The following is a 24,452-nucleotide window of genomic DNA, read 5'->3' on the forward strand; positions in this document are numbered from 1 at the left end:
AGCCTCGAATCGGAGTGGGACAGGAAGCCCCAGGTGGGCCTGAGAGATATGTTTGGGTCAATACTGTAACGCCCCGATAAACCTCCTGTGCTCTGAGGGTGCACCTGCGCACAGATCAGTGTAATGGGGTGACCACCAGGTGTCATGTCAGTACTGCCCCTCACCCCCGCGTGCCTCAGTTTCCCGGTGTGTGTACCAGGAGCCACTCCTTCTGGGAACAGAGGGGCGCTGCAGGAACCAGCTGCGGGGCCGACGGGAAGGTCGCAGAGAGCTGATAGTCTGGGCTTGCTGCTTTCGGTACCCAGGCGGGAAGTGAGCAAAAGTGCAAAGCGGGAGGAGCCCCTAGAAGCTCCGAGGGCCGCCAGTCGCTAGCGCGGAGGCCGAGCCCGAGAAAATGCAGGTGCCAGAGGTTGGCTGGTCGGTTTGCGCCGGGTCCGACCCTGAGGGCCTTCAGGTGCAAGGGGGCGGGGGCTCCGGGCGACTGGCCGCCGAGCCGGGGCGGGCCGGGCCGCGGGGCATTTAAACCCGGCGGACTGCCAGCGAGGGACACGCGCCGGCTCCGCGCCCTCCGTCGGCCACCGGCTCGGCGCCCTCCGTCGGCCACCCTCTCCGCTTCGGATACCGGCCGGGCGCGATGCGGTCTTCCTTGGCTCCGGGTGTCTGGTTCCTGCGCAACTTCTCCAGGGACAGCTGGTGAGCCGGGCTGGGGGAGGGAGGGGCGCAGGGCCCCGGAGCAGCTCCCCGCCAGGCCCCGGAGCGCCGGGGCAGGGAGCGCCGGCGGCCGGGCGGAGGGCGGGGGTGGGGGACGAGCCGGATGCCAAGGGACAGCCCGCCTCAAGCGCCCCACCGAACCTGGGCTTGCATGCTGGGCAACGGAGGCCAGGGGCCGGTGGGGTGGCGGAGTGTCCCTTTTGTTTCCTCCTACTCCTTGGATAAGACAGAGGCCAGAACTCAGGGGTCCTGGGACCTCACCTAGAGGGGGTCCGGGGCCCCGAGGGCCACACCTCTCAGATCAGAGCCGCAGCTGCTCCTCGGCTGAACCGTCCCCCCACCAAGGAGTGCCCGTGCTTCTGCAGTAGCCTTCCTCCTGACCACGCTGGGCTGTGCGGTGCGGTGGAGGGCTTTCGGCTCCCTCTCCATCAGAAGCCACACACTGGAGCAGTTTGCTTGGTCTACACAGTGTTGTTTGAACATTGTGTTAGTTGCCATCATTTACAAATTGTAAAATTTAACGTAAGTAGCCAGATCCCTGGCTTCTCTTGAAAAACAGTTTAGCAACACCAGGCCTAAATTCCCAAATTATATTACTAGGGGTTGAGGATCACCTTTAGATAGGGTGGGTGCTCTTAAGATGACCAACTTATTGGTTTTAAAACAGAAAATCCTACATACCCAACCCCCTCCGTCCTGGGCAAACTGGGATGGTTGATCACCCACAGTGCTTGCCAATTGGTGAGCGCCCTTACTCGCTTCCAGCCTTCTTCAGTCAATTTACATTACTTATTTGATCCTTCTTGAGTTTAGGCCTGTTAAAATATTTTTCATTAAAAGATGAAATCATGACTGATAGGATATAAAAACGAACGTGTGTTAAAGATTTTATTTTACTTATAATGAGAGAGGCAGAAAATGTTATGATCAGTTAAAAAGTCCAGGAAGGGGGCAAGAGGGAGTTACTCTTTAACGGGCACGGGGTTTCAGCTTGGGAAGATGGGAAGTTCTGGGGATGGATGGAGGGGATGGTTGCATGACAAGGCAAAGGTCCTGCATGCCACTTCAAAATGGTAAATTTTATGTTATGTGTATTTTACCACAATTAAAAAAGAATCTGAAGAACTTGCCCATTTGTAAATCAGGAATATTGAGACAAGACTGGTTTTTCCACAGGTTGGGAGGAAAGACTATTAATTTGAGACTGTCATTTCATACACATTGTTTGTATGACTTATCAGTTACCTACCACTTCAAAGAATTATAAAAGCCCAAAGTCAAGGAAAGGCTAAAATCTGATAACTGGAGGGGTGTCCTCTAGACAATGCACAGTTTCCCAGGGAAACATTTTTTTTCCTAAAGTCTCCCCTGCTTTGATCAAAAATAGTTGCAAAGATTATTCTTGATCACAAAATAAGGCCGGTCTCATTAGATTTGATCTGATTATGTATACAGGTACAGCGAGAGTGTTAATCTACAGCATAGGCCTTGTTGAGTTGCTTTGCTAGAAGTTTTCGTAAGAAATCTTAGACTGGACTTTTAAAAGCCTTTATTTATCATTCTTTATTATTTACTGTTTTGAGATTAGGAAGCCAAGACACTGGTTTTCGCACTAGGTTTTACCTGCTGTACCTATAAGTGTGGGCAAATCCCTCTTTTCTTGAAGTCCCCAAAATATCCTAATTGTCCTGGGCCTATCAGGGAATGACCTTCCTTATTTGCCTATAAGGGAGCACAGTAAGCCAGTTTTCTTGGGAGGGTTTTATTAGTATTGGCTCCACGCAGTCACCTTAGTTCCTTAAAAGGGGCTGGCTATATCTGATTAAATGATCATCATTGTCAAATATGACATGCCACATAAGGTCTTGGTTATATAATCACTTTTTCTAATTACATCCATGTTTAAAAAAAAAAAAAGGGCACCTGAGTGGCTTAGCCGGTGGAGCATCTGCCTCTTGATCTCGGCTCAGGTCTTGATCTCAGGGTCGTGAGTTGGAGCCCCACACTGGGCATGGAGCCTACTTCCAAAACAACGACAACAAAAGGACAGTTTCTTATTGAACTTTTACTAATAACCCCATTGCTATGAAAAGCGGGAAGACTCAACAAAAGTTTCTGAATTTAGGGTGTGGGGCGGTCTGGTAGGGACAATAAGATATTTGTTAAGTGTTTCGTTTTAGTTTACAGAAACAGTCTACTAAATCCTTACGGGTTATACACCACTGAAGAAGAAACGAAAAGAGCTTCCTTATTTCCAGAAAATCAAACACTATAATATCAACAATACTCCAAACATAAATGACAGCCATCCCTCATCAGTTCACTTAGGCCTATGTGATTCTTATTCCCCTGAATCTTGGGTTAGCAACCTCATAAATCTGTCTGCTTCTTCACTTGAGTTCTGGAAATCCTGACTCAATGCACTGGTATGTTCTTAAAGATGTGTAAGCAATGCCATGGGAGGCCTGTCCCCGAGACTGAATGCCTGGTACAGTGCTTTTCTGAGATAGTTCTCGATTGGTAAAGAAAAAACCTTTGGCCTATAGCTGATTGCAGAGCCTTTAGGAAGCATCAGAATGAAAAAAACTAAGTGACAGAGATACTTTTCCAAAGTGAACAACCTGATGAGAATTCATGACAAGAATAATGTGGCTAACCAGGAAATGTGGTTGTTCCTGAGCTATGCAAAACGAAATCAAGCCAATTAAAAATCTAGACAACGTCTGCAAACATAGTAAGGTAAATGCAAAGAAGATGGTGAACATTATTACATCTTGATTTATAAAAATGGATGAACACAATTTGTAAGGAGAAAAAATCTTGAGATATTTAAAAATCCTGAGATATAATTTATACAACATACCAAGGATATACCAAGAATATCATCTCAGGAGATTCAGTAAGTCTGGAGTACGTCCTACACATGTGTATTTTATGTATTTAAGTAACCTCCACACCCAGCGTGGGGCTCAAACTCCCGACCTTGAGATCAAGAGTCACACTATTCCTACTGAGCCAGCCAGGTGCCCCTACAGCTCTGTATTTTAATAAAACTCCATAGGAAATCTGATGTACATCGCGAGTTGAAAACCACTGACCTAGAAGGTGTTCGATTCAAATTAAAGAAGTAAGGTTGCAGCCCAGGTAACATTTTAAATCAGAATTGAAATCTTGACTGGTTGCCCTTTATTGTTATCATCACGCAGAGCACTGCCGGGGTGCTGATTCACGGCAGCAGATCATGGACCCGGAGGGCACTGAGAAATCTAGAGGAACTGCTCATGTAGCATACAATTTGTGAAATATTTATATAAATAATAACATTTTACCTTTAGAAATTTAACCTAGACGAGGCTGAGTGTCTCTTCTGATTTCACAATTGTTTCCATGCAGTTGGTCAATAGCAACATATGAAATAAAACTAATTATTTGCAGCACCTCTCTTTTTAAAAGGTGAAAAAACAAATTTCCCAGGGGCCCTCTTGGACATCTCATTGATAATTCTAGGTATGAAAGATGTCCAGAAAGTTTTATTTTATTTTGCATTTAGGACTTGATTTTGGAAAGGCAAAAATTCAAAAGTTGTTAGGACATTTGAATGCTTATCATGAGTGCCTAAGAAACTTCTAGTCTACCCATTTGAAAGTGACGATGGTTCATTAAAAAATAAACATGGAAGGTAACATTGTAAAGAAACTTTGCTGTTTCCTAAAAATCTTTGTTTTGAAAAGTATGGAAAATTATTCTGTAAGACACCAGATTTTTGCCGTCTAGGCAAATTACCCAAGAGGTAAAAGAATAACATTTTACAACCTCTCTTTAGGAGCAGACCAAGAAAATTTTGTCACTTTTACAAAGAGAAAACCAAATTCTACTCTCACATTGATATATTTGATACTAAAGGAACCACAGCCTCTTTTGAGATTATTTTTTGAATATTGAGATTATTTTTGAAAATAATACGAATAATATTATTAATGTTAATTAATATTAATAATGTTATAATGTTAATTATTAATATTAATGTTATAATGTTAATGTTAATATATAATATGAATAAATGAAAACAACCAGATTTAGACAAAACTTTAACATAATTATTTTCAAACTCATTATTTGCACATACTATAATCCAAAGCAAATCAAATTCTCTTTTCACAAGCCTTTTATAAATTTACCCATTCAGATTTTGTCCTTTATTGTCCTCTTTCTTATTTTGGAATGACCAGTCATTTTACTTTAGGATAAAACTTCTCTTTTTCTGTTCTTAATTAAAAAAAAAATCTCATCACTGTGTATGCCAAATTGTACCCGTCTGCCACTATTATTCATAATAGAGTTTCATTCATATATATTGATTATACCCTTTAACCAGAGTAACTTCTCTTTTAGAGAAAATAGGGTTGGGGAGGGTAGGTAATTATAAACAGCCTGTCCCATACCAGCATTTTGGAAGAGCTCATGGATACACCTGACACAGCTTTCCACAACCACACATGTCATTTAAAGGATGATGCACACTTTTTTTTTTAAAGATTTTATTTATTTGACAGAGAGAGAGACAGCCAGAGAGGAAACACAAGCAGGCGGAGCAGGAGAGAGAGAAGCAGACAGAGCAGGCAGCCCAACGTGGGGCTCAATCCCAGGACCCTGGGAACATGACCTGAACGGAAGGCAGATGCTTAACGACTGAGCCACCCAGGCGCCCCTGACACACACTTTTTAAAGTATCACTGCAGTTATGTGCTGTGTTCTCCAACATCTCCCAGATTTAAGACAGATCTGGACTGAAACCCTCTCACCACTGTATGCTTTGTGCAGTTAACTTCTCTAAGCTTCAGTTTCCCCATCGGTCAAAATTGGGTGGGTTCTGGAGGATAAACATGATATAAGAACATTCTTGACTTCCCGTGGCTGATGCAGGGCCCTCACTAAGTGTCCCTTGCCTTCTTCCCTGCTGGGTGTAGGTCTGGACCCCTATCAGACACTAAACATTTAATGTGGTGCCTACTGTCGGCACATTATTAGTTTGAACTCTGGGGCTTGCAGTAATGATTAAGACCTGGTCCTACCTTCTTGGAACTAAGGATCCATCTCTTCTCAGACTTACTGCTTCCACGTTAAATGCTCAAGGAGGGCATTTAAGCAGAAGTGAAGAAAGCAGATCTAGCTGGACTTTCCTGGGTTAGGACACCGGAGGCTGGATTCGCCCTGAGCTTTGGATTCCTTGTGTGTCGAGCAGGGGTATTAGGGATGCCTACCTCCTAAGACTGTGTGAACGTTCCGTGAGGTACAACATGTAAAGTACTTCGACCAGGGCCAGGCTCATACTAAGCGCTGACTAAACCTGAACGATTGACTGTCCTCCTCGCCGTTTCTACTACTCTGTGCCAGACGTTGTGGATTCGTCATGGTTTGTTTCCCCGCCTCACATATGGGTGTAATGAGGCACAGAGAAGCTTCGCAGCTTGTCCAGCCCCACCCAGTTAGTACGCGACTGAGCCGGAATTGGCATCCAGGTTGGTCCGACTCCCAGGCCCGGGGGTCTTGGTGCTCTCCTCCTGCTGAGAGTGTGGGAGGGGAGAGCTCACCGGGCCGGCTGGCCTCACACAAGTCGCTCGATCCCTTTGAGGCTTCAGATGGAAGTGACGGCGTGCCTACACCACAGGGTTTTGGTGAAATTAAAGAAGCTATGGGACGCACTCGGCCCAGTGGCTAGCTTACAGTCAGTCCTTGGTCACCGCTAGGCCCTTGTGCATTTCTGTGGACGGAGGGATGGATCCACCCTCGGGAGGAGGAAAAGGCCTCCTTAGCTCGGTGGCTCTGGAGGTGCTCTGAGCAGGGACTGTGGCGCCAGCGCCGGCACGGAAGGGAAGGCCGCCGCTGTGCTGGGCACTGACACCATGTAGCTGCAGCTGGCAGGGGCCCAGGGTGCGGAAGGAGCGGTCCCTGGAGACCAGCCTGAGAGAGACAGGCGGCCGGGAGTGTGCGAGCGGAAAGTCAGAGCCCCCCCCCCCCCCCCCCCCGGTTTCTGCCCAGGAAGGTGTTTCTCCTGCCCCTCCTCCTCTGTGTCGGGATGGGGTGGGGAGCTCCTTCATGGCCTGAGAGTGCTCCCCAGCCCGGGCCCCGGCCGGCACCCGCCTTCTGGCCTCGCGTCTGCGTGGGCACGTCCGGGGGCAGCTGGGAACATGGGCCCCTGGCCAGAGATGACTGTGGCCGGTGCTTACGGGGCTGGGCCCGTTTCCTGGGGCCCTGTGAGGGAGAGGTGCCCAGGACAAGGAGGAGAGGAGCCTGTGGGAGGAGGGACCGGCTGGATGAGCAGGAATGGGGGGGGAGGGGGGAGGAAGGCTTTGGGCAGGCAGGAAGGCAGGGGCTGTGACCTCCCACATCACTGTTTGTTCCCCACGCCCTAATCTTCCCCTGTGAGCTGGAAAGGCCAAGGCTGCCGGCTGGCTGCCACCAGAACAAATGGCTCTCATTCCAGAGTTTGCCAAGGGCTCCCACTGCCAGATCGGAGCGCCCACCCTCAGCAGACACAGAAGACCTTCGAATGCAGACCCTGCCGTTTGCCCGGCGCTTCCTCACCCGCCCCGTCTCACTCAACGCTCTCACACTCTTGCGCGCAGGACTTGATTATTTATTTATTCTTTCTTTATTTAAAAGAACATCAAACTGAGGCTTAGAGAGTTCAACAACTTGCCCAAGGCCACGGTCAGCGGCAGGACTCAGGCCCTTTTGGTCTCAGTCTGACGTTATTTTCCGTCTCCTGCCGGGGCCCCCCGATGCCGCCTGAGTAGCTTTGTGTTGTCTGGCTTTCCTGGTAACTGCGAAGTGCTTGGTAAGGGCCACAGAAAGGGCTCCTTACCATGAGCTGTGGCCGTGAGGGGCTACTCTGGAAAGGACTGGAGATCCGGGAGGAGAAACTGGGGGGCACGTTATTGTCCCTGCCCCCACCCCCCAGGGTCAGAGCTGGTCACAGAGCACATGACCCTGTGGTGTCCCCTCCCCCCACCTCGGGATTGCTGCCCTTGCCCCAGCTGCCTTCTGCTTCCTCTTCCTCCCTGCCGTTTCCTCTTTCCCTTCTTGCAGAGCAGACTCAGACCTCCCTTGGCTTTGGGGAGGGTATCTGACTTAGGGCCCGGGGTGGGTCTGGAATGGTCAGTGTGGTTGGCCAAGGCCTTACTTCTTCCATTCAAACTGTACCAACTGAGTGCTGAGGTCGGAGTGGAACCACCCCAAAGTAACAACAGGATGGAGGTCAGACACCAGGGGCAGAGTCTCTGAAGGCCACGATCCCCCACCTGGCTGTCCCTGAGATGGTGTGTGTGTTGGGGGAGGGGGCAGTGCAGCCGCTGTCCTCTGGGCCCCTGGCCCATGCCTCGTACCCCGGATCCTTCACGCTCAGCGGCAGGGGCGCACGAGGGTGAGGCATGGGGATAGGCCTCGCGAGGCTCTTGAGAGGAGTCTCACAGAGACTCTCTGCCATCCTCAGCTCATTTACATCTGTGCTGTTTGCATAGCGTCGACCACCCCTTCCAAACTCTTCCAACTCCCAGACTCTTCCGGAAGTTTCCAGTTGCCTAAACAAAACATCACACTGTAGCTGAAAGCCATGTCTTTTCATTCTGTCTGAGCACTCGAGGTTCCCCTACAGAGCTTCCTTCTCCAAGCTCTCCTCTTTCCTAAAAGTGATCATGATCTTCTCTACTCATTTCTCCCATAAAGTCCTGGGCTTCTTGTGCCTACCGGCCAGTCACTCCCTTTGCTAGAAAGGATCTTGTGACCAAGGTCTGAGTCAAGCTGATCTCTCTCAGCAAGCTCCTGAGTCCCAGCTGGAGGAAGGGGAACAAGTAGAGGATTGCTTGGGCTGACTTTCTGCCCCAGGAGGGCTGTGGGCCCTCCCAGACATGGCCTGTCCCTGCCGCATCCTGTATGCTGAAGGCCTGGCTCCAGGCTCAGCCCTCTGGCGCCCATTCCAGGCCAGCCTCTCCCCAACCGGAGTGTCTCCCAGGGGCAGTGGAGGATTTGGGAGGGGGTGGGGTGGTGGCTCTCCCACCATTGGCCTGGTTCTTACTGTTCCCAGCCTCTACCCTTTACAGATCTGCAGAGTCCCAGAATAGGCATGTCCAAGGACAGGCCACCAAGTCCCATTTCCTCGGGGCAAGTGCCCAGCTCACCTGCAGCCACAGCCATCCTGTCACCTGGCTACCTGAGCAGCCTAGCCATCTACCAGCAGCCCCTGATTGAGGCCCAGGGACATAGGGGATGGCTGATGAGGGTGCTTAAGTCCCCACTGGCCTGACCGGGGTTGGGGAGGGTGGCAACGTGGCTGCAAAGCAAGGAAGCAGGCCTTGGGGTTGACTGGGTAGCTACCGGGCCAAGGGGGCTGCTCCCCACCACCCCCTCAGGGCAACGTCCCTCTCCTGTGCTGCTTCTTGTAGTTTTGGGTTGTTGTACTGGGTGGCTGTGGCAGGTCCTGAGGGGTTTTTGTTTGTTTTTAACCTGTTGCTGCTTTGGGACACGTTGATCCTTGTTCTTACCTCAGAAGAGGTCCCAGTGCCAAGTCTGCACGGCCTGCTAGCAGTTAAGAGATAGCTGGTTTGCCTCTCTATCTAACTTGGTTACTGAGTAACCAGTTGGGGCTGGGGTGAGAGTAGGACTCTAAGAAGTGCCACTTTCTGCTAACAAAGATTTAGAGGGTCACAGGGCAGCCGGCCTCACCTGGAACCTTCGGGGGGCCTCATCGTCCCTGGCCTGCCAGCCCAGCCTGGCCCAGCACCCCGGCAGCCATGCCTCCCCTCACAGCCCCCCAGGGCCCGCTACGTAGATGGTCCCTGCTCCCTTTCTGGGGCCTCTTGATTCTGAAGAAAAGGCTCGTGAGAAGGGAAGTGAAACCTGTGGTTCCACACGCCCAGGAGCCCCTCAGCTGTCTTTCCTGTGAGAGGCTCTGGGTCTGGCAGCCCTTGCTCAGCTTAGCTTAGCCCTCCACCCAATCAGTGGTCCCAGGCCCCTTTGAACGGTGGCACCTTGGCCTTCTTCTCGGAATAGCTGCCGGAGTGGAGTGGAACAGAAAGAGGAGCGCAGAATGGGCAGTGGATCGGATGAACAGGAGGCCTGGCTCCAAGGGCGCTCTGCCCAGCGAGCCATGGGACTCTGAGCTCCTCCCTGAGCCTCTCTGGAGTCCAGGGAGGAAGTCCGTGAGCACACTGATGCCAGGCATGACATGCTTGAGGACCTCCTGGCCCCCCTACATCCCCCCCCCCCCAAGAATCATGACTCTTCTGCTCTCTTGGGTGTCAGGTTTTCTACTGGAGGTTGGGGTCAGAGTTGGGGGAAAGGGCAGGCCGGGCCCCTGGAGGAGGGCAGGGCTGGAACCTCACAGGTCAGGATATTGGTGTGGGCCCCTGCTGATCCTCATCTGCTTTCCAGGGAGCATCTGGGCAGGCCGCAGCAGGCCGGAGTCTCTGCTCCATCCCACTGCAGGCTCAGCATTGAAGCAGAGCGGAGGCGGGGAGAGTGCGCGTGGGAGGAGCGGGGTGGCTGGGAGCGGGGCTAGACCGCTGGTTGCAGAGAGAGGGGCGTCAGAGAACCCAGGTAGGAGGCTCAAATCCAGGGTGAAGGAAGAAGGGGCCTGGGAGCGCAACCTAAATCCAGGCTCTTCTGAAATCCCCCTGTATTTCACAAGCGGTAACCTTCATGGCACATTTGGGGGAAGTGAGTTTGGGGTTCGGAAGCAGATCCCTAAAGAGGGCAGAGTGAGCTCCCATGTCCTGCCCCTTAGGTTCATGGAGCTGAGGGATGGAAAGGGCTTCAGGGCCCCTCCTACCCTTCCCCATCCTTCTCTATGAGATCTCGAATAACCCAAGGCTCTGGATCTTTCCTAATGCCTGCCCCTTTCTCCTGGGTGGTGGGTCCATTCTGAGGTCTGTTTTCCATGTACTTCCTGGCTGCTGACTGCTGACTCAGCTCAGCTGATGCTCTGCTAGGGAAGCAGACACTGACTCAGGAGGACATCGAATCCCTTCCCCCAGATCCTCGGAGAAGGGCAGGGGCCGGGCATGGGGTAGACACTTGAGTGGTGCCTTGCTGAACTGTTCTTTCCATCCCAGACCGGTCCTTGGGATGAGAAGTGGGGGAAGGAGGGGGCACATGTGATGTGTGAGCCACAGATGGAAAGAATGATTCTTCTGTCCAGTGGGATGGACCAGACTGGGCCTGGGGACGAGGATGTGGATTCTGGCACCAGCTTTTCCACCGCTGCTACATTCCCAACAGTGTCTGGACTCTGCTCCCCCTAGGCTGCAGCAGCTGCTATACCAGCTCTGTTCAAGGCTTAAGAGGAGTAGTGAGCTCACTCTAGAGACAAACCCGTCCGCCATGGCAGCCTCCCACCTGCTCCCCCCATTTCTGGAAGTTTAAAAACAATTCTACTTGGCTGCTACCCTGTCTCAGCAGTATACACAGGCACACATAGGGGTGTCCTGACCTTCGTGAGATCATAGGACAGTAGAGGTGACAGGTGACCAGAGCGGTCAGGGGGACAGAGGGCGGGCATAATTTGTGTTGTCAAGGGGGCTGGTGCCGGGCCAGCTCTGCTGGAAGGCCTCAGGCATTGAGGACCAGAGAGATAGGGCTCTCTGAGCACCCTGGCCTCTGGGCATCTGTTCCTACCCTCCCCTTGGCCTCTGTCCCAAGGAACTTGCATCTGGTGGGGACCCTGAGCTAGAGTGTTGGTGGTGCTGAGGCCCTGGGGTTGCCAGAGAGGGCCCCGTGGGATACTTCCCCTGAGCTTCCAGCTGAGGCCCACTTCCTGCTAACCCAGACACCTGCCTCTCCCTGCAGGTTCCGAGGCTTCATCCTGCTGCTGACCTTCTTCATCTATACCTGTTATCACATGTCCAGGAAGCCCATCAGTGTTGTCAAGGTGAGGCTGGCCTGGCGGTAAGGAAGAATGCAGGAGATGCTGGGCCCCCCCAGAAATAAACTCTAGTAGAATGGTCTGGAACTTAATCCCTGACCGTAGTCACGGAGACAACGTCTTCACATGGCCGGCTTTAGTAGTTGTTCTTTTAGTAGCTGTTCTTCCTAGAGAGCGTTCCCTGGGTGCTCCTTTTGCCAGCAGTGTTGCTGGCTGTGGGTGGAACCAGAGGGCAGGGACCCTGGGCTATATGGGCTCTGCTCAGACTCTCCTTGGCCTTCACCGAGGGTCTGATGCGGCCACTTGCCCCTGTAGCCAGTTCCTGCAGGAGGAGATGCCAGAGGAAGGAGCGGGGAGTCCAGTGGGCAGGCAGTGGTGCTGGTGTGGCTGGGGAGGGAGACTGTCTGCTCGTCTCTGGGCTGAGTGGGCTCTGGCTCTGGGAGGTGACCCCTGACCTGTGCACCCTCTTGCCTCTTCAGAGCCGTCTGCACCAGAACTGCTCGGAGCTGCTCAAGCCCATCAACGACAGCGACAGCCTCAATGACACGACATGGTGTGACTGGGCTCCATTTGGTAGGAACGGCGCAAGATGCTCTTCCCCACTGGCCATCTTCCCGCCCCAGGAAGAGGTTGTCCGGGGCCAGAAAGGGCTTCTTGCAGGGGCAGCCAAGCACCAGCTCTCTGTCTCTCCCATCTGTTGTCAGATAAGAACAACTACAAGGAGTTACTGGGGGCCGTGGACAACGCCTTCCTTGTGGCCTATGCCATCGGCATGTTCATCAGGTAAGGGACGGGCCAAGCCTGCAACTGTCCCAGAGTGGGGGGGGGGGGTCCAGAGCTGATGGCTCCCCCAGGCGGACAGGAGGCCAAGACGTGGGCACACATCACCAGCCCCTGGCTATTCTCCTTTCCTTCCCACGGTCACCCAGCCTACTCCTTCACCTGGCAGATCCCGTTTTTAGTAGCTTCTTTTCCTGGAAGGCCTTTCCCTGGATGCTCCCCCCGAGGTTATTCTCTCAGATGGCAGTGGCAGTGGTATGGCTGGAGTATGTTTTTTTTTTCTGAACTGGGATCCTTTATGGGTGGCCCTGGACACAGACATGGCTAGGAAAACCCCCATTCTCTCCTGGGCCTAAATTAGCTCAGCAAACATGGCTTTGACGCAGCAAGCCTGCTGTCTCTTGCCAGGAACCAAAAGTGAAGAAGGTAGGGTACTTCCTTCCAACAGCTCACAGCCTAATGGAGGTGCGCAATTCATCAACAGCTGCTTCCACACCAGTGTGGTGGCTCAGGGACAGAGGATGGTGGTGCCACACTCACTCAGCCGAGGGGTGCACGCCAAGGGACCGAGTGGGGAAGGAGGAGGGAGAGTGCAGTCTTAGAGTGCTGAGCTGCCTGTGTTTGGGGGGCATCCAAGTTAAGATGTCCAGAAGGCATCTGGGTGTGATCCCGCAGGGGGAGAGATCGGGGGGGAGGTACCGGGTTGGAGCTATGTAACATGTAGGTGGTAGTTAAAGCCACAGAATTGATGCAAGGGACTGCACCCCAGGGAAAGTCAGTGCGAAGGAGCGGTCAGCCAGGGGCAGGAGGGTGAGGAGGCCAAGGAGAGAACATTTCAAGGAGCGTGTTCATCAGCGGCAACTAAGGCAGGGAGGTCCAGAGAGTGGGGACCCAAGGGCCCCCCTGGCAGGTAGCAGACAGCACAGGGGTCATCGGTGGTCCCCGGGGCCAGGGCTGGCTCAGTGGTGTGGTGGGGAAGGAAGCAGGTGGCCAAGCTGAGGAGTGCAGCTGGTGATTAACCACAGATCCAACTCTCTTCTCCAGCGGGATTTTTGGGGAGCGGCTCCCCCTCCGTTACTACCTTTCAGCTGGAATGCTGCTCAGTGGCCTTTTCACCTCGCTCTTTGGCCTAGGATATTTCTGGAACATCCACATGCTCTGGTACTTTGTGCTCATCCAGGTATGAGAGGTCTTGCACTCAGACTTCTGCTCCGTCATGGGAAGGATTGCCGAGGCCCCTAGTCCTTCCCAGCCACCCCCTGGTCATGGCAGATCTGGGTGGTGAATAACAGATTTGGGCGGTGAATAACCCCTTTCCAGCCCAGTGCTCCTCTCTTAAGCTTTGGGATCCTTCTTCCCACTTCTCAGCATCATGCAGATCATACATTTTTTTGCTCGGTAAGTTTGCCCAAGAGCCTCAGTCTCTGCAGGAAAGTGTCTTGGGCCAGAGGAGAAATCCACCTGTGGCGATTAGTGTGTGTGTGTGTGTGTGTGTGTGTGTGTGTGTGTGTGAGAAAGGGGTGCTCATAGCGTGGGCTGTGGAGGGCCCCACAGCCCGGGAGGGGGCAGAGGGAGTTTGTGGCACGGCCCAGGCCTGTCCCCCTTACGTCCGGTCTCCCTACAGATCTGTAACGGACTTGTCCAGACCACAGGCTGGCCCTCCGTGGTGACCTGCGTTGGCAACTGGTTCGGGAAGGGAAAGTGAGTGTGGGGAAGGGAGGAGGAGCGGGAGCTACCCCAGGAGGGCTGCTGTGGGGAGTGAGGTCGCTCGTGGCCCCTAGTGCGATTTCAGGGTGAAAGGTAGAAACTTGTGTCTATCTTGTCGACTTTCACGTTTAGTTAAATGTTTTAGTAACTGAAAAGCATTACTGATTTTCTCATGGATAAGGTTTTAGTCCACAAAACAGGCCACCTTAGTTACACTTTCTCCTCATAATCGACGAATTTCCATTTTGCATGAAGGCAAAAATGAAGCCTATAAAACTGTATCATTATTATTATTATTTTGTACTTGAACTGGCTTTTGGGTAAAAAGAAAAAAAAAAGTTGCTTTTGAGCGGGGTTTCTCCAGCTCAGCCCTGCTGGACATTTGGGGCCGGATCATTCTTTGCTCTGGGGCGATCCTACCCTTGGCAGGATGTTTAGCAACATCTACCCTCTAGATGCTGGTAGGGTACCCGGAGCTGGGACAGTTAAAAATCTCTAGACACTGCCTGTGTCCCCTGGAGGCAGGGTGGGCGTGGTTGAGGACCAGCAAGTGCTATTGAGTAGCAGCCATGGGACAAGAGGGAAGAGAGGGGTGGGGGCTGGATGTCCTCGGGGTGGGGAGAGCTCCATCTGGAAGGCCTGTGTGGGCTGGCTCCAGTTGCTGGCTGCGGGGCGCGGGGCGCGGGGCGCGGGGGCCCCAGGCCTTGCTGTCACTTGCTTGGCACCAGGCAAGCCCTCCCGCACTCCCTGACTGGTTGTCTTTGGGCTTTGCAGGCTGGAGGCAGCCAGCTTTTTGCACTTGGCCAGGGCGGTTGTGATGAACCCTGTGCTTCTCTTTTGACTTTTTTTTTTACTCTTCTCCCCTTTCCTTTCCTGTCCTGCCTCCCTCCCCTCCAGGCGGGGGCTCATCATGGGCATCTGGAACTCACACACATCCGTGGGCAACATCCTGGGCTCCCTGATCGCTGGTGTCTGGGTCAACGAGCAGTGGGGCCTGTCCTTTGTGGTACCGGGCATCATCACTGCTGCCATGGGCGTCCTCACCTTCCTCTTTCTCATCGAATGTGAGTGGGCCCCTCCCTCACCACAGGGCTCAGGACTGAGCCTGCCCTTCTCCTCTCGGGGGCCTGGGAGAAGGCAGCTGGCCCCAGCAGAGGATTACCGGTGTGGGTGGCCTGGCACAAAGACCCTCTCTGGGCCTCAGTTTTCTTGTTTGTGAAAGAAGAACAGCCTCTACTTGCTGGGGTTGGTTAAGCGCTCGGGGAGCTGTGTACTTGGCCCCTGGTTGCCTGGCCCCTGGTTGTGCTCTGCAAGTGCTGGCTCTGAAGTGTGAGCAGGGGATGGGGCGGGTGACAGGACACTCCTCCCCCGCTGTCCTCTTTCGCGTTCCCTGAGGGCCTTGGGACACAGCTCAGCCCGCTAGTGTGGCCACTTGGGAGCCAGAGAATGAAGGTCCGCAAGGCAGTTAGTGACACCGGGCCTAGAGCCTTCTTAGGAGTTTGTTTGTTTTTTTTTCAGACCCAGAAGATGTGGACTGCACGACTCCTCAGCACCACACAAGTGTGAGCCCCCCCAGCCCGCCCCCTGCCCTGCTGCTCCATCTGCAGGGGCAGGTCCCAGAGAGGACTAGGGAGTTGGGTGAGGGGCCCGTGTGCCCACAGTTACCTCACAGGCTCAATGCCAGGCCCTTGGGTTAGCTCCCCGATTGCCTGATCGGGGCTGGCAGGACGTTCGTTCGGTCCCGGAGCGGGGCCCGTACCTCCTCCAGCTTGGGAGCCTCTACCTCTCACGTGGGTTATCCCCCCAGCTGGTGGGCGGTAGTACTTGGCTGTGCCCATAGCCAGGGCTCCTCTCTGTCCAGGATGGGCTGGACGAGAACCAGGACAACCCTGAGGACCTTGGGAATGGTCCCTGCATTAACAAGGAGAGCAGTCTGGAGAGTGCGACCAGGTGCCCCAAGGAGCCAAGAGCGCAGCCTGCCGCCATCAGCTTCCTTGGGGCGCTCCGGATCCCGGTGAGAAGGAATGGAGGGGAGCGAGAGGCTCTCTAGATGTCCCTGATGGATGTCAGGAGATGGGGGGATGCTCAGGGGGGACCTATGGCTTCCAGAATTTCTTTATATGAGGTGCTTAGGGTGAGTAGCCAACTTGGGGAGGGTAGCATGGGAGGCTTGTCCTGACACAGCACTGCCTTGACTGAGATGGAGGTGTACTTGAGGTTGCTTTGTGCGGCAGGTGGTGGCGGTGCTGGGAGTGCCGAGTCACTCCCCGGGCTAGCCCTCGCCAAGCACGTCCTGCGTGCCTTTCGTCACACCCTCTGTCGTCCTCTCCAGGGTGTGGTCGAGTTCTCCTTGTGCCTGCTCTTTGCCAAGCTGGTCAGCTACACCTTCCTTTACTGGCTGCCCCTCTACATCTTCAATGTGGGTAAGAGCAAGGGGCAGAAGAGGGGGGATGGGGTCTCAGAGGAGGCCAAGGCCCTCTCTGATGGGGAGAGGAAATCTGTCATGTGATGCGCGTGACTCCAGAACATAGTCAGGATGCCTGCGGAACCTCTCCTAGGGCAAAGGGAGACTTTATTTATTTATTTAGTTTCAGTTGGAAGGTAGACCTTGTACACCACCTCATAGACCCTGAGTCCAGGCACCTTTCTTCCCTTGGACCAGAGCTGGGGGTTAGGAACCCAAAGTTGTGTTCTGTCATCCTTCCTAACTTCTTCTCCAGCCCTGAGTGTAGAAGCACCCACCTCCACCTGCTTGGCTCATCGTAGATGGGAGGGACTGGATGGTGCGGGGACAGGTTTGCCTTTGAAAGCCTCCCGCACCCCCAGGAAGAGGGCCTGGTGAGCTACCCCCCTGCCTGAAGCCTGGTGGTGACCACCGCTCTCGTCTCCCCAGGGGCTGCCAGGAGCCTCCCGGGATTGATGCCTGGTGCCTGAGTCAGCGGCAGCAACATCCTTCTGGGCCCACTCTCCCTGCCTCTGCCCTTAGAGCTCTGCCAGGGCCCAGGGCCTCCACCCCTGGGTGGCAAGGCGAAATCCCAGCCCATAACTTGCCCAACAGCCTCATTGCAGGGCCTCTCTCAAAGATAGAGGGAGCGCGCCAGAGCAGCTCTGTGGACACTGGGACTCTTTGTTTTGTGGCCTTGGTGCTGACTTCACAGTGAGTCAACCTTGAGGGTTAGGCTACAGTTCCAGCTTCTGGACCCTCCTTTCTCCAATCCTGAGGTCCCCATTTGCCTGTGAGTCTCCTTCCTGGCTCTGTTTATTAGCGGAGACATCACATGGGTGTGGAGGCTCCTGGTGGAGGTGGGCCGGGAGCTCAGGAGCAGAGCACAAATGGGGCTGGTTGAGCTGTGGCTCAGCAAGAGCAGTGGTGCCCCCCCGGGGCCAAAGTGGCCCAGTGGGACAGGGTTCTCCCGGGCCAGACCCCAGTGCTTTTAGGGGAAGGCTCTTCTGAGAGGTCAGAGCCAACCTGCAAGGGGAGAAGGAAGTACAGGATGGGGTGGAGGGGCAGAAAGGGTGTCCTGTCTCAGACTGCTGCAAATTTACTTGTGATCCTGGCCAATGACTTCCCATGGGTCTGCACTCCTTCCTCTGACACTGGAGGCAGTGGTACTGGGTCAGGAGCTCCACAGGGCTTTTTCTGGCCGTGGCACTCCACGACGTTTGCTCCGAGCCCCCAGGTCTGACCACATGTTTGTGTTTTCCACAGCTCACTTTAGTGCCAAACAGGCTGGGGACCTGTCTACCCTCTTCGATGTTGGTGGCATCATGGGTGAGGCCCTGCCGTATTCTGCCCTGGGCAGTATTCCCCCTTTCTCTTGTGGGGGTGCAGAAAGAAGGGACAGGTCCAACGTGACGTGACCTGGGTAGATGGCATCAGAGAAAAAAGGGCTCCTGCCCAACTAAGAAAGTTGACCCTCGTGTTTGATCTTCCCATAAAGCAGGGGGTGTGGGGAGGAACCCTGCTGGTTCTGGACGCCCATGCCCGGGCGAGTGGGGGAGGGGGGCAAAGCTTGGGGTGCCACGCTAGCGGGAGGCCGTGGTCACACCTGGAGCAGCTGCGTTGTGTTCCAGGTGGCATCATGGCAGGGCTCATCTCGGACTACACCAACGGCAGGGCCACCACCTGCTGCGTCATGCTCATCTTGGCTGCCCCCATGGTGCGTATAACCTCGGGAGAGAAGTGCGCATGCTCGCACGTACCTGCTGAAATGCGTGCTCACCTGGGCATTTATGCACACGCCTGTCTCTCTGTGTGCGTGTACATCCATGGGCACGCTGGGGGAGGAGAAGCCTGGGGCGGCACAGGAAAGAGATTCAGACTGAGAATTTTGGAAAGGGGTTAGCAAGGATTTGGTCTTGGTGGAGAAGGGGGAGGCCAGCTGCTAAACTTCATGGCCCAGGAAAGAATAAAAAATTAAGGTTAGATAGGAGAGAAGCCTTTTTGAGAAATAGGAAACAATAGCTTCCCACATCTTAGCCCCTCCGTCCTGGGGAACATTAAAGACCAAGAGGCCTGGGTTTGAGAAGGAAAAGGAGTAAGGTGGCCTCTGGGGTTCCTTGGCAGGAGAGGGTGTGCCAGACTTCTGGGCTCCAGTCTAACCCAGGCAGCCCATGGGGAGGGCTGGGTGTGACTCTGCCTCTCCCTTTTCCTCTCTCAGATGTTCCTGTATAACTACATTGGCCAGAACGGGATTACCAACTCCATAGGTGAGGGGGTGGCCGCAAGTCCGGCCAGCGCACAGGAAGAGCGTTGCCTTGGGGGCCCCAGGAAGCCGGCTTGGGGGCATTGGTGGGAGGCACAGGGAAGTGGAGGCTCTCAGCCTCACGCCTGGGGGGGTCTCACCTGCTTGGGGCTGGGGCTCTCACCTGCTTTGGGGTTGGGGCTCTCACCTGCTTTGGGGCTGGGGCTGGAGGTGGCCCCCTCAGCCCTAACCAGCTGTCTCTGTCCCTGCCTCAGTAATGCTGATCATCTGTGGGGCCCTGGTCAACGGCCCTTACGCACTCATCACCACTGCGGTCTCTGCTGACCTGGTAAGCGGGCTGCCTCCCTGGGGCCGGGCATGACTCTGGGGGCTTGGTCAGGGCCTGGAGTCTCCAGGTCCGATACCCCACATTCCTACCCCCTTCCTGGTGCACAGAGATCCTGGTATAGGAGAGCCTCAAAGTCCTTCAGAATCTGCCATCGGTCCCCCCACCTTTCCTCTCAACTGCAAGGCCCAGTTGCTGCCTTGCCCCAAGTTAGCCCCACTCCTAGTCCTGGTGCTGCCTCTGCAGTTGGCCTCTCCACCCCGTTCTCTCTCCCCAGGGAACTCACCAGAGCCTGAAGGGCAACGCAAAGGCACTCTCCACTGTCACGGCCATCATCGACGGCACTGGGTCCATAGGTCTGTGACTCTAGCTTCTGGTCCCTGGCAGCTGAACCCTGAGCCTTGTCTTGAGCACACTTCTCGGAATGCCGCCCTCGGGTGGGCAGGGAGCTTAAAGGCCCCTTGTCGGGTGCCCTTCTCTGACATTGTGTTCTGCGCAGGTGCGGCTCTGGGGCCTCTGCTAGCTGGGCTGATTTCCCCCACAGGCTGGAACAATGTCTTCTACATGCTCATCTCTGCCGACATTCTGGCCTGCTTGGTATGAGTTCTTGGGGGTACACAGATGGGTATTGGTGGGGGTGAATGTCCTGTCCTGCCAGGCCGGAAACTTGGAGTTCCAAAGCATTGGCCATGAGGGTATCTGGGACAATGAGATCAGCTGCCGGGCACTCAGAATCCCTTTCCTCCCGTGGGTCACCCTCTGCCACGTGAAACTGTGTGCCCACGACCTTCCTTCCTCCCAGCCTACCCCCCCCTCCGCCCCCAGTCACCTAGCACTGGGGACTAACCGTGTGGTCAAGGCTAATGTTGCCCTCCCCTCCCTCTGTGCCTCGGACACAGCTCCTCTGCCGGTTGGTGTACAAAGAGCTCCTAGCCTGGAAGTCATCCCTGAGCAGAGACAGAGGGTGAGTCCTCCAGACAGCTGCGGCCTCACCTCCCCAGCCTCATCTCTTATGGAGTGAAAACTGGTGCTCACTTCTCCACACCCAGTCTGAGCCTGCCTGCAGCCCGGATTGGGGCTGGACCCTGGAGGTTCTCCCTGTGCCCCCACCCCCAGCCCCACTAATGTGTCCTCTGTTGTCCCCATGTGTCTCCATAGCTCTAGTCTGGCCCTAACCCACCCGCGGTAGTATTTTCCTCAAGTCCCATGACTTTGTGAGTATTTTCTTCAAGTTGGTGGCTAATGTTGCCCTGAGAGTGGGGCCTGCATGCAAATCCTCTCACCTCCAGTGTGATTTTTTTCAACTTTCTCTTGTTCCTTGGGGGCCAGCTCTGAAGACTCTCCACCCGAGCAGAGCATGGTGCTTGGGAAGTGTTTCCTAAGGAGCCTGAGCTGCCACAGGGCTTGGCAGACTCTTCTCCTTAGGGGGCGCGGTAGGGCTTTGGCTGTACCCCTAGGACAGAGGCAGGATCCAGGCAAATCGTTTTCCCTCTGAACTCAGACTCTGAGCCCTACGTGCCTCCTAATGTTCAGAAGCCAAGATCATCTGGCCCCTCTGCCTGGGGTGTACAGAAAAAAGCAACAACCAATCAAAGCCTCTGGGATAAAACTCAAATCAAGCCTTGGTGGCTGGCCTGGTGTGTTCTCTGTCTGTTGCCCAGTGGTGGTGGGTATGGAGGCTGCACAGATAGGGTAGTGGCTGAGGCAGAGCCAGCAAGAGGCTGGGCTGTGTGCTGGTGCTGAGGGGAATATTCTCTCTGGCCATTCTGGCTCTCCTTCTGAGCAGGAGGTTCTGGCTAATGAGGAGCTGGCCAGAGCCGTGGACCTGGTCCTGGAAGGTGAATGCGTGGAAACAGCCCCTGGGGTCATGGTGACCAGCACAATATCCGGGGAAGCTCTTCCCCTGAAGGATGGCAACTTCCAGGTTCAGGAGCAGAAACACTGAGAGCAGGAGGCATGAGCAGCGTCTATTGTGCCTGCCCTGGAGGAGGGAGCAGGGGGACTGGTGCTGCCCCCCCCCCCCCGCCTTCCTGGGAGGGGGAGAAAAGCAGCAGGAAGTGGGGGGGGTGTGAATATTTAGTCAGCACCTGCTCTGTGCCTGGAATTGAGTCTGCCTTCAGACGCAGCCTCTTACCTCTTAGCAACCGTGAGAGGTCAGTTCTGTCGTCTAGAGATGAGAGAACAGAGGCTCGGACCTCAGGGAATGTGCCTAAGGCCTCCAGCAGAGCCTAAATTTGAACCCAGGTGTGTGGGGGCTTGCTTTGCTCTGGAAGCCTGCCACCCTGAGCTGGGCTGCCTCTGAGGAAGGCCGGTGTGTGGGGGGCGGAGGAACTTGCTAGTGCAGGGGGAGCACTGGGCCTACAACCAGAAATCCCTGGGTGATCCTGACTTCTTGGCTCACTTTCATTAATAAGAACGGGGGCATATCCTCAGAGCCTCTACATACTTATAACGTGGGGGTGCTCATCCCTAAGCACCCGACAAGGTGATCTGAGGCTGAGGACGGGATGGGATCTGTGATCCTGCTTGGTCAGACTGTCAGATGTGGAACCAACACTGCAGGGTTTTCATTATCATCCTGGCTTGCTTTTTGCAGCTGACGGGGAGGAAGGGAGCCCTAATGACAGAGACCAGGGATGAGAGGCAATTAGTAAGGGACCCTACGAACCTGCCTTGCCTATTCCTCCACTGGGGCAGAAGCTTATGAACCTGTCTGTGTCTGACTTTCCTTCCCTTGCCTCTCCCCCCTCCTGCAGGTATAAAGAGATATGAAGTCCTGATTTGAAGAGAAGCACGGAGGGCCCCAGCTGATTCCCAAAGTGCTCCCCCTACCCCCCCCACGGGGGGGCAAGACAATGGAACCGGCCACAGACGGGCTGACAGGCCGCAGAGGGGCTGGGAGGTTCTCCAGGGGAAGGGGCCTGCCAACATGAGGGATGCAGGACTCACGGCCCTGAGCTCTGGAAGCGCAAGCAGAAGGGTTGGGGATCAGAGCTGAGTGGTGTCTCCAGCTTGGTAAGGGAAGGATATGCTCAGACTCTTGCTTGTTTAGATTCCAAGACAGTGGCAGGGGCCTGACATGGGCCACGGCCTGGCAAAGGTGTGTCTCTCCTTCCCATGTGGAAAGTGAGCCTCAGTGACCAGCCTGTCCCTGTCGGTGGATTTCTGACCCCGTTTCAGAGCTGCCCATCCTCGCTTCCTTCCTTTGTCCACGAGCCCGTTCTCTGGTGTATTTCCCCATGTTGGAACCTCTTCTACGCCGCATTGGATCCTCTTTCTGACTCCTGACCCGAGCCAATTAAAGTGTTATTGCTGAATCCTCCGGGGCCAGGACCAGGGAGGGGCAAGGGGGGTGCCGAGGGGACGGGCGTTAGGGAGGTATTGCTCTTGGGCCTGGGGCTGGGCCTCTCCGGAGCGTGAGGGCCTCCCTGGCCCCAGTCTCGTCGTCTCAGTCCTGTGTCCCCAGAGAAGGAGCACATGTCCGGACAGTGCCGGGAGCGGGGCAGGCCTGACTAAAGCCACCGGTGCCAGTGACGACCCGGGGCTCACCGCACGCGAGCCCTGCTCTGGGAACGGAGTAGCCGGTGGGCGCGAAGAAGGACTTCCGCCCCGAGCACAGGGCCCAGGGTGATGAGGCTAGCAAGAAGGCAGGCTGCTGGTTCGTTCAGGCCCGAGTGACCGGGCAGTGGCCCGAGCTCTCTGCGGCCCCCCCCCCCCCCCCCCCCCCCCCCCCCGTGTTCCTGCCGTTTCCCCCCACCCCCCACCCCGCCCCGGCTCCCGGAGGGCGCCACGCCAGGCCAGCTCTTGGCATTGCTCGCGGACCTCCGAAGCCGCCCGTCAGCACAACACAGATCCGTGTCAGGGCTTGGCGGGCCGCGCGGGCTGTCGGCTTGTCGGCTTCCCTGAGCACAGGCTCGCGACCACGCGGGTGGCCTGCGGGGCACGGCGGGCGCTAGAGCCCCGTACGAGGTACAGCCGTGGCGGTGGCCAGGGCAACACTGACACGGTACACACTGCCCTGGTGACAGACTGGGAAGGCTGACACTCACTCACTGGGACTCTGAAAGCAGGAGACGGTCCGGGACCTCTAGGTCCTCAGCGCCACCCCCCCTCCCCACCCCCGGCCCGGGCCGGTGCTACAGGGCATGGCCTTCCGTTCAGCTTTCTCGGAGGCTTCTTTCAGAGCAGAGGCATCGGCGCGGCTGGCGGAGGGAAGCCACTAGATGGCGCCATCATCCCCCGGCCGAGCCCCGCGTGGGCCCGCGCACTCTTCCCGCGTCCAGGCGGGGAGACCCGAGCAGAGGGCGCTCGGTTCACCAACTTTCCGCTTCGGGTCAGGGTGGGAAGCCTGGGAGACTCCTTCCTGGGCTGGGAGACCTCCGTCGCCTCCCCACTGGCGGCCGCGGAGCCTGGGTCCTCGCCTAGAAGCCGGTCCTGACGTGACCTAGCCTCAGAGGACGGGCGCGAAGGCACACGCGCCAGTATCCGGCACGCTGCCCGCCCCTGCGGCGCTGGTCCGGGAAGGGCGGATGATGGACGGACGGACACACTTCTGAACAGTACCGGGGCAAACACTGGAGCTGGTGACTGGAGCCGAGAGGCTTCACCGTGCGCCAGTCCAGCCTGAAGGGCGAGGGGCGGCCAGGCGGGCGATCCCAGGGCCGCGGGGGGAGGAACGGGTGTGAGAGGCGCGGGAAGGAAGGACGAATGGGACTTGGGCAGGCGGCTAGTTTGATAAGGTAGGGAGGGCGCCTGGGGGAGGGGGGGCGCTGAAAGGAAGGCTGAGCAAGCCCCTCCAAGTGCAGCGTGGGGACCGGAGGAGCGGCAGCACGTGCCCGCTCGTGCCCGGCCCGGGGGTGGGGGGGTGGGGTCCGTGGGGCCCTGGGTCAGCAGAAGGCGTGCGGAGCTCAGCGCCCGGCCTCGGCAACGAGGAGGGGCGCTGTGGGCGGGAGTCGGGGGGGGGTGGTGGCGAAGGTGGAGGACCCCCCGGCCCTGAGATGTGCCGCTCCGCAAGGCCTCCCCGGCCCCGGGTTCCCTGCCCCCACCTCAGCTCTGGGCACTGACTGTTCCCCGGAAGCCTGCTACCTGCCTTCTCTCTGGGCCTCAGCACTCGCTTGGGGCTAATGCAGGAGCGTTACGTTAATTAGTTATTCATTTAATTTAACTTCACATTTGGTCTCAATTAAGCTTAAAGTGTTCTTCCTTATAGATGTTACAATAGCACTTGTAATTAAAAAGCAATAACTCTTTGCATTTCTCCTTGAGAGCCATTGGGAGGCTGGGGTGGTGTGCGGTTGCGGTGGGG

The 24,452-nt window shown here is 55.5% G+C and overlaps 1 protein-coding gene across 1 annotated transcript; it reads left to right on the top strand.

Annotated features, from left to right (window-relative positions):
• Positions 1-277: 277 nt before the first annotated feature.
• SLC37A2 (solute carrier family 37 member 2) lies at positions 278-22,464 on the top strand. Its single transcript, XM_025893715.2, has 18 exons — positions 278-693; positions 11,554-11,635; positions 12,109-12,202; positions 12,334-12,412; positions 13,454-13,589; positions 14,034-14,110; positions 15,014-15,180; positions 15,635-15,678; positions 15,978-16,130; positions 16,449-16,539; positions 17,826-17,888; positions 18,191-18,276; positions 18,778-18,826; positions 19,077-19,150; positions 19,425-19,503; positions 19,647-19,744; positions 20,047-20,111; positions 21,904-22,464. Exons 1-18 carry the CDS (start codon positions 635-637, stop codon positions 21,917-21,919), a joined length of 1,512 nt encoding a protein of 503 aa, XP_025749500.1. The 5' UTR covers positions 278-634; the 3' UTR covers positions 21,920-22,464.
• Positions 22,465-24,452: the final 1,988 nt, after the last annotated feature.

This window comes from Callorhinus ursinus, unplaced genomic scaffold (assembly GCF_003265705.2).
Source record: "Callorhinus ursinus isolate GAN/ISIS: 27379988/994484 unplaced genomic scaffold, GSC_fseal_2.0 scaffold19, whole genome shotgun sequence".
NCBI lineage: Eukaryota > Metazoa > Chordata > Mammalia > Carnivora > Otariidae > Callorhinus > Callorhinus ursinus.